Source organism: Calidris pugnax, unplaced genomic scaffold (assembly GCF_001431845.1).
Source record: "Calidris pugnax isolate Ruff unplaced genomic scaffold, ASM143184v1 scaffold244, whole genome shotgun sequence".
Taxonomy (NCBI): Eukaryota; Metazoa; Chordata; class Aves; order Charadriiformes; family Scolopacidae; genus Calidris; species Calidris pugnax.
Genome location: NW_015091141.1, coordinates 484244 through 496745, shown reverse-complemented (window position 1 = coordinate 496745; position 12502 = coordinate 484244). Strand labels below are relative to the sequence as shown.

The 12502-nt window shown below is 48.6% G+C and overlaps 1 protein-coding gene across 1 annotated transcript in view; it reads right to left on the bottom strand.

Moving 5' to 3' along the window:
- Positions 1–12502, bottom strand: part of PIGQ (phosphatidylinositol glycan anchor biosynthesis class Q) — an 81656-nt gene that overhangs the window by 54910 nt on the left and 14244 nt on the right. Inside the window, exon 2 of the mRNA XM_014958835.1 lies at positions 7015–7715. Within this exon, the coding sequence (XP_014814321.1) occupies positions 7015–7715 (701 nt within the window). The remainder of the gene's footprint in view (positions 1–7014; positions 7716–12502) is intronic.

Here is a 12502-nt window from a genome sequence, read left to right as displayed (position 1 = left end):
TGAGTGGTGTGGTGGGTTTTGTATTTTTTTGGTGTTTTGTTTTTTTTTTTTTTGTTGGACTCGATGATCTCAGAGGTCCCTTCCAACCACTAAGATTCTGTGATTCTGTGACAGCAGAGCACTGCCCAGGGTAACACACAGGATGGGCAGACTGGGGCTCCGGCTGCTGTTTAGACATTTTAACACGAATCACAAGGGTATGGCTTGTTCAAAATCCTCCTCTGTTCACTGTGGTTGGGGTCCCCTTCGACCCCACCATCCTCCTGAGCAACTTCAACCATCCTTCCTGCAGCTTAAAAAGCAGAGTGCTGAGACTCCCCCCTTCCCCCTCCCCATTCAAATTTCAGATCCGTGGGGTTTGCAACGCAGGCAGTGTGCTGTGAATCATCCCTCTTACACTGAGTTACTCAGCGCTGCGTTACAGCCTCCCACCTCAGAGACAAATGCGTGCGCCGCTCTTCAGCTGACGTGGCAGGAGGGGACAGCTAAAGTGCTCCGTGCAAGGCAGGGACACGCGGTGGGCGACTAATCTCCAGCACCTGGGGGTTTGCAGATTCACCCAGGTACAAGTGCAGACGGGTTATCTCTTCCAATTATGTCCTAGCCCAGTGGTTACAAATTGTGGTGCGAGAGCAGAGAATGACACGAGAAACACAAAGGAGGGGGAAGGAGAAAAGCTGTACCTGGGCAGCCATGTATAGATGACTGAAGGTGAAAAACTCCTGGTCAAACCATCTTAGTTCAAGCATAGAGGAAGGGCTGTGGGGCCCAGTGATAAACACCCACTGGGCTGATGATCTCCCCATCCTCTCCCAGCAGTGTGTCTCTCATCAATCACTGCTGCACCGTAACTCCCCAAGGTTGGTCACCCACCAACTGGGTCTCCCATGCCAAAGAGGAACCCCCTTGCACAAGTGAGAATGATTTCCAAACCAGCATCATCCCCCGGAGCACCCCCAAACAGCTGAACCCAATGGGTAAATGCATCTCGATTGAACAGGATGAGCCCAGAAGAGACACCAGAGCCCTGAGCTTGCCTCTGCTACGACTCACTCTCTTTTTTCCCCACCTAACATCAAGAAGACAACCCTTACATGCTTTCTTTGGAAAGCAAATACATACACATACTTATTTAAATAAAAACACAAACACACTGTAAAAAGCTCAATACAATATTTGCAAGATGTGCTACGGAAACTCCCGTCCCTATGAGTCCTGAGGAAGAAAGTCAAAAATATTCCCTGCGTGGTCCCCTCCCCCTGTGCCCACTGACTGTGCATTGCCATCAACGCTCCCACTTGTTTACCACATGGTATATGGAATGATTTTCAGAAGTGCAGTGGAAAACCAGCCAAATTAAAATGAAAAAGACACCCCAGAACAGTGATGTCGTGTCATTTCATTATTTAAGCAGTAGGAGATCTTTGGAGTATTTCCAAATATAAGGAATTTTAGGGATGAATTAACATAGCCTGCATGAATAAACCTTGGTTTTCCAATGCAGTTTTTTCCAGAAGGGAGAGTGGGTTTTGGAGATAGCGGATGAAAAGCAATCTTTCCAAATCAGGATCACAGGGAAAGGTTAAAGCTCCATTAACCAGAAGCCCTGGCTGTGCTTTTGCTCCTTGCTGGAAGCTGCAGGAACAGTGTCTCCCTTCTGGATGAGGAATGGGAGGTCACGGTGTTTGTAAAGAGACTTTTTTTTTTAAAGGAGCACACAGTTTAATGCCTCAGTACTAAAACATTCTGATGTCTCCCACTCCGGTCCCCTCCGGAGAGAGAACTGCAGTGGCCACCCCTTAGCACAAGGTGGTGCTGAAGAAATGTCTTAATTTGCGATATTTGGGATTTGAGAGCTTGGATGGATGGATGGATGGATGGATGTCAGCCCTCACCCTCGGAGATCTATAAGGCTGCTGCCCTGCTTTCCCAGCGCAAGGACACAACTCTGGAATACCCAAAAAAAGCCCCAAGCCCCCGCTGCCTGAGGGGACATCACCGATCCCTTTCTTTAGCTTTTCAAAGCTGACTGTCCCTTCACATCACAAAAACCTGGTGACTAGTAGCAGCAAAAACCTGATAGATCCTATTTTATGGAACATCCTGTCCCAGGCCAGGGAGGAGGGGACTGGAAGGACACCTGTGATATCCTTGAACCCTCCCTGCCTTGTGCGTGTTGGCACGAAGGAGGCTGTACCACACATCACATGCTAAATTGAACCAAATTAGATTAAATGACTTAGAAGGTCAAGCAGGAGGTTTGTTATAAAGCCAGGTACTAACCTCTGTTCACCAAGACTGATGTTTTAAAACCCTGGTAAGATAAGTAAATATCATGCTGATACTATGGGTAAATAAAACAAAGCAGAAATAAAAGTGTATCTACTTCTCAAGGTGAAGAAGAAGTTCAGTTGCAGTTTGTGCTCAGCCAGATCGTGTTCTACCTGCTGGTACGTACAGGTGGCTGCTGTGCTGGCTCAAAACCCCTGTCCTGGGCTTAGGAAAAGCTGAAATCAGAAGAGCTGCTGCTATCTGGGCCCAACCTGCCAGACTCAGCTCCAGTGTCTGAGTTGTGCTTAGACTGTGGCCTCTGGACACCTGCAAGGTTTGGGCTTACCCTGGCTCCGAGCCTGGTCTGAGTCCTAGCACCAACCAAGGTGGGCAAGTCTGACCTTGAGACCAAGTGCCTGCACAGAAGGGGATCGTCCTGTTTGTTGGTAGTGACACACCACCCAGGGACAGCCAGAAAAAGGACCTTCAGAGTTGACTCCAAGTCTTCTACCCAAGCACAAAGTTCTGACTTCATTACCGTTAACGACCATTAATGCATAGTCAGTGTCTACAGAGCAGTCTCAGGAACCAGCGGGCCCTGATTACACCAGGTTTGGGTTTAACCCTAAATCTCTTCCAACAGAGTAGTCCAAAACCAGTCAGTTTTCCCTTTGTGTACCAAAACGCGTACCCCAACTGCTCAGGAAATCTTTGCATATGAGGAGTTTCACTGCCATTTTTTAGGACAGTATCATACAACTGGAAACCTGTTAAGAGACTCCATTCCCCAAATCCTTAGGCTGTACTTGTGTGGGGCCCAGTGATAAACACCCACTGGGCTGATGATCTCCCCATCCTCTCCCAGCAGTGTGTCTCTCATCAATCACTGCTGCACCGTAACTCCCCAAGGTTGGTCACCCACCAACTGGGTCTCCCATGCCAAAGAGGAACCCCCTTGCACAAGTGAGAATGATTTCCAAACCAGCATCATCCCCCGGAGCACCCCCAAACATCTGAACCCAATGGGTAAATGCATCTCGATTGAACAGGATGAGCCCAGAAGAGACACCAGAGCCCTGAGCTTGCCTCTGCTACGACTCACTCTCTTTTTTCCCCACCTAACATCAAGAAGACAACCCTTACATGCTTTCTTTGGAAAGCAAATACATACACATACTTATTTAAATAAAAACACAAACACACTGTAAAAAGCTCAATACAATATTTGCAAGATGTGCTACGGAAACTCCCGTCCCTATGAGTCCTGAGGAAGAAAGTCAAAAATATTCCCTGCGTGGTCCCCTCCCCCTGTGCCCACTGACTGTGCATTGCCATCAACGCTCCCACTTGTTTACCACATGGTATATGGAATGATTTTCAGAAGTGCAGTGGAAAACCAGCCAAATTAAAATGAAAAAGACACCCCAGAACAGTGATGTCGTGTCATTTCATTATTTAAGCAGTAGGAGATCTTTGGAGTATTTCCAAATATAAGGAATTTTAGGGATGAATTAACATAGCCTGCATGAATAAACCTTGGTTTTCCAATGCAGTTTTTTCCAGAAGGGAGAGTGGGTTTTGGAGATAGCGGATGAAAAGCAATCTTTCCAAATCAGGATCACAGGGAAAGGTTAAAGCTCCATTAACCAGAAGCCCTGGCTGTGCTTTTGCTCCTTGCTGGAAGCTGCAGGAACAGTGTCTCCCTTCTGGATGAGGAATGGGAGGTCACGGTGTTTGTAAAGAGACTTTTTTTTTTAAAGGAGCACACAGTTTAATGCCTCAGTACTAAAACATTCTGATGTCTCCCACTCCGGTCCCCTCCGGAGAGAGAACTGCAGTGGCCACCCCTTAGCACAAGGTGGTGCTGAAGAAATGTCTTAATTTGCGATATTTGGGATTTGAGAGCTTGGATGGATGGATGGATGGATGGATGTCAGCCCTCACCCTCGGAGATCTATAAGGCTGCTGCCCTGCTTTCCCAGCGCAAGGACACAACTCTGGAATACCCAAAAAAAGCCCCAAGCCCCCGCTGCCTGAGGGGACATCACCGATCCCTTTCTTTAGCTTTTCAAAGCTGACTGTCCCTTCACATCACAAAAACCTGGTGACTAGTAGCAGCAAAAACCTGATAGATCCTATTTTATGGAACATCCTGTCCCAGGCCAGGGAGGAGGGGACTGGAAGGACACCTGTGATATCCTTGAACCCTCCCTGCCTTGTGCGTGTTGGCACGAAGGAGGCTGTACCACACATCACATGCTAAATTGAACCAAATTAGATTAAATGACTTAGAAGGTCAAGCAGGAGGTTTGTTATAAAGCCAGGTACTAACCTCTGTTCACCAAGACTGATGTTTTAAAACCCTGGTAAGATAAGTAAATATCATGCTGATACTATGGGTAAATAAAACAAAGCAGAAATAAAAGTGTATCTACTTCTCAAGGTGAAGAAGAAGTTCAGTTGCAGTTTGTGCTCAGCCAGATCGTGTTCTACCTGCTGGTACGTACAGGTGGCTGCTGTGCTGGCTCAAAACCCCTGTCCTGGGCTTAGGAAAAGCTGAAATCAGAAGAGCTGCTGCTATCTGGGCCCAACCTGCCAGACTCAGCTCCAGTTGTGCTTAGACTGTGGCCTTCTGGAGACCTGCGAGGTTTGGGCTTACCCTGGCTCTGAGCCTGGTCTGAGTCCTAGCACCAACCAAGGTGGGCAAGTCTGACCTTGAGACCAAGTGCCTGCACAGAAGAGGATCGTCCTGTTTGTTGGTAGTGACACACCGCCCAGGGACAGCCAGAAAAAGGACCTTCAGAGTTGACTCCAAGTCTTCTACCCCAGCACAAAGTTCTGACTTCGTTACCATTAACGACCATTAATGCATAGTCAGTGTCTACAGAGCAGTCTCAGGAACCAGCGGGCCCTGATTACACCAGGTTTGGGTTTAACCCTAAATCTCTTCCAACAGAGTAGTCCAAAACCAGTCAGTTTTCCCTTTGTGTACCAAAACGCGTACCCCAACTGCTCAGGAAATCTTTGCATATGAGGAGTTTCACTGCCATTTTTTAGGACAGGATCATACAACTGGAAACCTGTTAAGAGACTCCATTCCCCAAACCCTTAGGCTGTACTTGAGAAGATTTATCCATAAATACAGGAGTAGCTGTTATCCAAACCCAAGTATCCCCTCACAGCTCAGAACCTGAACTCCCCTCCCTGGCACAACCCCTCCAGTCTGACCAGACGTGTTATTAAGATTCAGCTGCAGAAGTTGCTCCCCTTCAAAGCTCAGAACACGAGCACTTGCCACGCCCTCCAGTCTGACCAGACGTGTTATTAAGACTCAGCTGCAGAAGCTGCTCCCCTTCAAAGCTCAGAACTCCTCTTCAGCGCGAGCACTTGCCACACATTAAATTGCACGCATGCAAATCGCATGAAGTTCAACCAAGCCAAGTGCAGGGTCCTGCACCTGGGATGTGGCAATCCCAGGCACAAATACAGGTTGGGTGGAGAATGGCTGGAGAGCAGCCCTGAGGAGAGGACCTTAGAGCCCCTTCCAGTATCTGAAGGGAGCTCCAGGAGAGCTGGGGAGGGACTCTTGGTCAGGGAGTGTAGGGACAGGACAAGGGGTAACGGTTTTAAATTGGAAGAGGGGAGATTTAGATTAGATACCAGAAAGAACTTCTTGGCTGTGAGGGTGGTGAGAGCCTGGCCCAGGTTGCCCCGAGAAGCTGTGGCTGCCCCATCCCTGGAGGGGTTCAAGGCCAGGCTGGATGGGGCTTTGAGCAACGTGGTGTGGTGGGAGGTGTCCCTGCCCAGGGCAGGGAGGTTGGAACCAGATGATCTTTAAGGTCCCTTCCAACTTTAACCACTCTATGATTCTATGATGCCTCCTATTCAGTTTCATAGTTGTGACACTGGGATTTCACCAAGGATCCATGCAGACCAGCATTCCTTGTCACCGTGTCTGAGGAAGCATGTAGACTCTTTGTTTTTAATGGGGCTCCCCAAAGTTTAACAGCAGCTCTGCAGCAGCCTGTTTCCAACAGAAGGTTCATCCAGGAGCTCCTCCGCCTGTTGTTGCCCAGAGAACCCAACACACCACTGTTTTATCCACATCACTGGGTTGGCTGTGGATGTGGTGGGACTGGCCCTTCCCTCCACCCTTCTCACAACTGAGACTCGTACCAGCTGGTTCAACCTCACAGCAGGTCGGTGATCTGCAGCACACCCCTGTGTCCTGTCCATGCTGGTCACATAAGGTCCACCAGTCTGATCCACAGCCTGCTGGGGTTAAACTGCATAAGAACAGCTGCATTTGGACCACCTGGCATGGACCTCTTCTCAGAGAAGCTCCACAGGAGACATACTCATGTCTCAGCTAGAGCCCTGCTCCACAGACCATACCTATTATGTCACCTGCTGTGTAATCAAAAGGCCCTTTCACACACTGCTGATCTCAGAGATCAGAAAAGAAGGTACCCAAGAGGCACATAAGGTCCATACGCAGCACCAGGAGATGTGATGTGACTGGTACTGATGAAGAAATGACCTTTTCTCAACTGTATTTCTCACTGGGGTTGAGCAGGAATCCTGCAAATGCCTAAACATGAATTACAGTTCTAGGGGGAGGTGTCCCTGCCCATGGCAGGGGGTTGAAACTAGATGATCTTTAAGGTCCCTTCCAACCCAAACCATCCGATGACTCTGTGACTTCCACACAAAACAGAAGCTGGCCAATGTTGCATCCCTTACCTGCTCCTGCAGACCCCAGAGACGAGCGACAGCAGGAAGGTCAGCAGCACGCAGGCAGGCACGGAGGCCTGCTTCATCAGCTCCACGATGATGCTCGCCTCAACGCCATCCGACTGCCAATGGGTCAGCTTGATGGGCCCATCGTCATACCTGTCCGTCATGAACAGTATCTTACTCTTGGCAACTGTGTCGAAGATGGCAGACAGCTTTGAAGCATCCTCTGCCCTGTGCTCGGTGGAGGAATCTGTGTCCAAAGGGGGATGGAGATGGGAAAGCATGACTTTGCGCTGGTCATAGTATATTAAGATGATTTCTTCCTCCTTAGGGTTGGCAGAGTGTTTCTGAAGGGTAGAACAGCTCCAGAATTTGCTGTCTCCCTCTTTGCTTATCTGAATCCAAGGCTCATGGGAGAATATCGTCCCAAGGTCTTCCAGGAACTCACTCAGACTTTCTTCTTTCTCCTGTTTGCTGTTGCTCCATGAGCCCAGCACAGAAACGCTGACTTTAGTCACCCGCTGGACCTCACCGAGATACTGCTTCACCTGGACAGGAATGAAAGGGAAGTGGACCACGGCGAGGATGACAGCGGAGTTCTGCTCTGAGATCCAGCGGCCGATCAAAATGCCACTTTCTGCTGAGGCACAGCACGAGGGAAAGAAGACCTTCAGCACCATGGCAGCGATCCTGGAGGAACGGCACACCTGCCAATACACAGAGAAATTAAACCTGAGAATGGCGATTAAACGCAAGGAAAATTTGAGCTGAGCAAAGTCACTGGTGAGGAGGCACAACCAAGTTCTAAAACACCAATTCCAACCACTCGTGTAACGACACTAGTGACATCCAACAGATACACACACATCAGAGGAGGGTTTGGGAGGTTCCTGGTATTCTGCAGTCTTTGAAGTGAGGGGTGGTGAACCTGGAGTTTTCAGCAAAGCCCTTCTCTGTGTCCTGGAACAGTCTTTCATGATGCTGGGAGGGCTGGAGCCCCTCTGCTGGGAGGGGGGGCTGAGAGAAGTCTCCAGGGAGACCTTGGAGCCCCTTCCAGTCCCTCAAGGGGCTCCAGGAAAGCTGGGGAGGGACTCTGGATGAGGGAGGGGAGCCCTAGGAGGAGGGGGAAGGGTTGGACCCTGCAAGAGGGGAGATGGAGCTGAGCTGTGGGGAAGAACTTGTTTGGTGGGAGGGTGGTGAGAGCCTGGCCCAGGTTGGCCCAAGAGGCTGTGGCTGCCCCATCCCTGGAGGGGTTGAAGGGCAGGTTGGAGGGGGCTTGGAGCAACGTGGTGTGGTGGGAGGTGTCCCTGCCCAGGGCAGGGGGTGGCACTGGGTGGGCTTTGAGGTCCCTTCAAACTCAAAACCATTCCATGATTCTATGATGGTACACTAGTGAGCACAATCCATCGGACCACCCAAGATCAGGAATCCATCCAGCCTTGGATCTTGGATCTGACACTGGACGCCCTCGAGCACTTCCTAGGGAAGGGACGACATCGTAGCACACGGTGATGCCTTGGGGGAATATCTCCTCCCATTACCAACAATCAAATATTAGTTTATGCTATAAAGCCAGATAATTTCAGAGCCTCCTCTATCATCTGGGAACCGGGAGCCACGCTCTGCAACAAACCCACTGAACAGCCTTGCTCAGATCACTCATCTCCTCTCATCTCACTCCCCTCATCTGGAAAAACAGACAATAATTTTGTGAAAAGGGACCATAGTGATTAACTGATTGAAGTTTACGAAGTAGTCTTAATTCATTAGACACAAGATCCTAAAAAAGGGGAAGCATCTCCGCTTTATCAGTGTTCTTCACCTACAATATTTTTCATCGTGTCATTAAGAAAACGTCTCGAAGGCTTTGTGAGGCTCTTACAAAAAGGAGCTTGGAGGCACTTGACAACGTCTCTTTAAATAAGGTGGAGGTTTCTAACAGAAATATAATTGCAGTAAGGAGGGCGCTGGCGCAGAGCAGTCGGTATCCGGCGCCCGTTGTCCTTCCCCGTCCTTCAGTGCTTTGTTAGAGATGTGAAAACTCGGCAGGCCCCGGGGCTGGCTCCTCTGCCAGGCACCCACTCACTCGGAAAGAGCAACGCAGAGGGTATTTATAACACGGAGAGAGGATGCACGTCCTGGAGGTCCCTGGTGGCTTTGTTTTAATCTCCTTTTAACACAGGACAATTGATGTAGTAAATTCAGCACCCGGCAATTTGTTGGGAAGCGGGGAAGGCGAGTGATGAACCTGCTCCTGAGCTCAGCAGTAGGGACTGTCTGCTCAGGGATGAGCCCTCGGCCCCTCCAGCAGCAAGGTGAAGTCTCACTCCTCCCACGGCAAAAAACTTCACACTCACTGCATTTGCAAGGAGTAATGGGGTTTTGGTTTTTTTTTTTTTTCCCTGAGACTGAGTTTTCCGCTTTTACTGCAAAACTGCAAAGCACGCCCCAAAACTTCCCCTCAAACAGGCTGCTTATGAGGGGTTTTGTTTGTGAGCACCGTCCCTCTCTGCCCCATGGACCCTCCAGCCCATGGCAAGTTTGGAGGCCACAGAGGGGCTTCCATCTCTGCCTCCCTGACCAGAGGGATGACCCGGGAGAGGTGGAGTGTGTGAGTAAGCAGCATCTCAGAAGGATCTCAAATAATGTGTGTTTTTCCAAGGGATTGCAAGGCTGCAGCAGAAGGATGGATCAAAGGAAGGGTAGAAAAATGCCACATGTGACACCCAGAGACTGTCAGGGTGCAGGACACCGGGCACGGGAAAGACCAAAGACCTGCAGTACAATTGAAAAATGTAACCTTTCACCAGACAGTGACCATTAGATCCAAATGGACTGAAAACCAAGACAGCCAAGCTTATTTTTCATTTCTATTGAAATAGCTAAGACTCAGGTCATTTTTCAGTTTGTTGGGTGGGTTTTTTTAAGACCGTGAAGGACACATACCCTGTCACTCCTCACACACATAGGAAACTTTGGTGAAAATCAGCGAACAGACATAATTAACTAGACTGGTCCTTAAAAAAAGTTTGAAATAAAACCTCTCCCCTACATTGTGCTTTTCTTTCTTTTGGAAAGACTGCAGTTTGCCCAGCCAAAACGGTCTTCCCTTCACACCTCTCCTACCTCCTTGCCTAACTCAGATTGTTAAAGAAACATTACCAGGTGAGATGAGATTTGCTTCACAATTTAACTTTAGGTTTGAAAAAAGATTATTTTTTTTTCTCCCTAAAACCCACAGACATATTTCCAGGAAAAAGGAAGCAAATTGTATCAATACAGGGGCTCTGAAAGGGAAAATAACAGATTGAACGTGTCAGGAATGTACATATAAACATATGCTCAGAAATTATTTTAAATAATATAAATTTAGCTAGAGCGATACAATTCTAGCTATACCACAGTACCAAGAGCTTACACATGAAGTTTACCAGTAACTGAATACTCTGAAAACTGAAATTGAGCTCAAGGTCAAACCCAGAAAAAAATGAGGAAGTACTTGAATGGGTTTTTTCAGTATTTCTATTTTAATTACCAAAGCTGCCACCAGTAACATTGAAAAGATAACTTTTTAAAGTTGAATGTTGTCTTTTTCCTCAAGAGGTGTCAGAGTTGTTTGACAGTATCGTTACAAGAGACTTTTGGTGTCCCTGCACAGCTCTTCTTCTTAAAGGTTTGTCCCTCCTGTGGACACTTTCAGAGAAGACTTATGAACTGATTCTTTTAATTCAAACGTTTATTTTTTCACTGAGGTTTTTTTTTAAAAAAAACAGACACAGTCATCTGGGAAAATTTCTCATGGAGGAGAAACACTTCTCGTCCATCTCATTTTTCTGGGTTTTCCTTCATACCTTCCCCAACCTTTTAAATTAACTTACATTTGATTCAGCTACCTACCTTGGCTATACCTCAGGTCAAATCACACCCAAGCCCATCACCTCTCCTCTGGCTGCTGCAGATATGGCAGAGAGACTCTGATACAATTTTCAGGCTGTACAAAATACCTCAGTAGCCGAAAACCAGCCAATCAGCTATCCATACATTAATGTGGCATAAGGTAGTAACCAGGGAGCTGGCCTGGGAGCTCAGGCAGCAGGGCTGGTATTCCCAAATCCACAACTGGTCATAAATCCTACCTTATTCATTTCAATAAACTGTCTGAAATCTAAAGTTCACGTTTTAAATGTCTTCACAGACGTTTCACTGCTCCTAATTTTAATAGAAATACCCCCCAGCATAGTCCCTGGTCATAAAGGGCCTAAAAGGGTCTTCCAGATCTGCCCATTTCTGCTGGAATCCCCCAGCTTTTCCCTGAGATGCCACAGACCATCAACACAATGAACTTGGACACAGCAAAACCGACAGTGCACACCACCAACTGCAAGCATCAAATGAAGGAAGGACCCCAGGACTGATTAACGTCAGAACTGTAGACAGAAAAGCAAAGGAGAACAGCAGCATGTTCAGGCTGAGAGAGTTGAGGTTGTTCAGCCTGGAGAAGAGAAGGCGCCAGGGAGACCTTATTGTGGCCTTTTAGAACTTGAAGGTTTTAAGAAAGATGGGGACAAACATTTTAGGAGAGTCTGTTGTGATATGATAAGGGGTAATGGCTTTAAACTAAAAGAGGGAATACCTAGACTAGATGTAGCGAAGAAATCGTTTACAATGAGGGCGGTGAAACACTGGCCCAGGTTGCCCAGAGAGGTGGGAGATGCCCCAACCCTGGACACATTCCAGGTCAGACTGGACAGGGCTCTGAGCAACTTGGTTTAGTGGAAGATATCCCTGCTCGTGGCAGGAAGTTTGGAGATTACCTTTAAAGGTTTACTCCAACCCAAGGAACTCTGTGATTCTATATGGCCCTGGTCTCACCACGCAAGCTGCCCCATTGCCACCAGACATGTCAAGGGATGCCAACCCCTTGGCAAACTCACACCTGAGCATCCCAAGGTCTTCCTATGGGGCATGGGGCCACCAGGCCAAGAGATAAATCACTGACAAGCTGGCCATGGCTGTCCCAGGGGAGCAGGAGCAGCGCTCCCCCCCTGCAGAGCCTACTGACTTCTTGTTTCTCCACTTTTCTGAAGTTTTTAAATGTTATCTTAGGGCACAGAAAGGCTGAGAGACAGCAGCAGTGAAATCACAAAATCATCGAATGGTTTGGGTGGGAAGGGACCTCAAAGCCCACCCAGTGCCACCCCCTGCCCTGGGCAGGGACACCTCCCACCAGACCAGGTTGCTCCAAGCCCCCTCCAACCTGCCCTTGAACCCCTCCAGGGATGGGGCAGACACAGCTTCTCGGCCCAACCTGGGCCAGGCTCTCACCACCCTCACACCAAACAAGTTCTTCCCCACAGCTCAGCTCCATCTCCCCTCTTGCAGGCTCAAACCCTTCCCCCTCCTCCTAGGGCTCCCCTCCCTCATCCAGAGTCCCTCCCCAGCTTTCCTGGAGCCCCCCTTCTTTAGGGACTGGAAGGGGCTCCAAGGTCTCCCC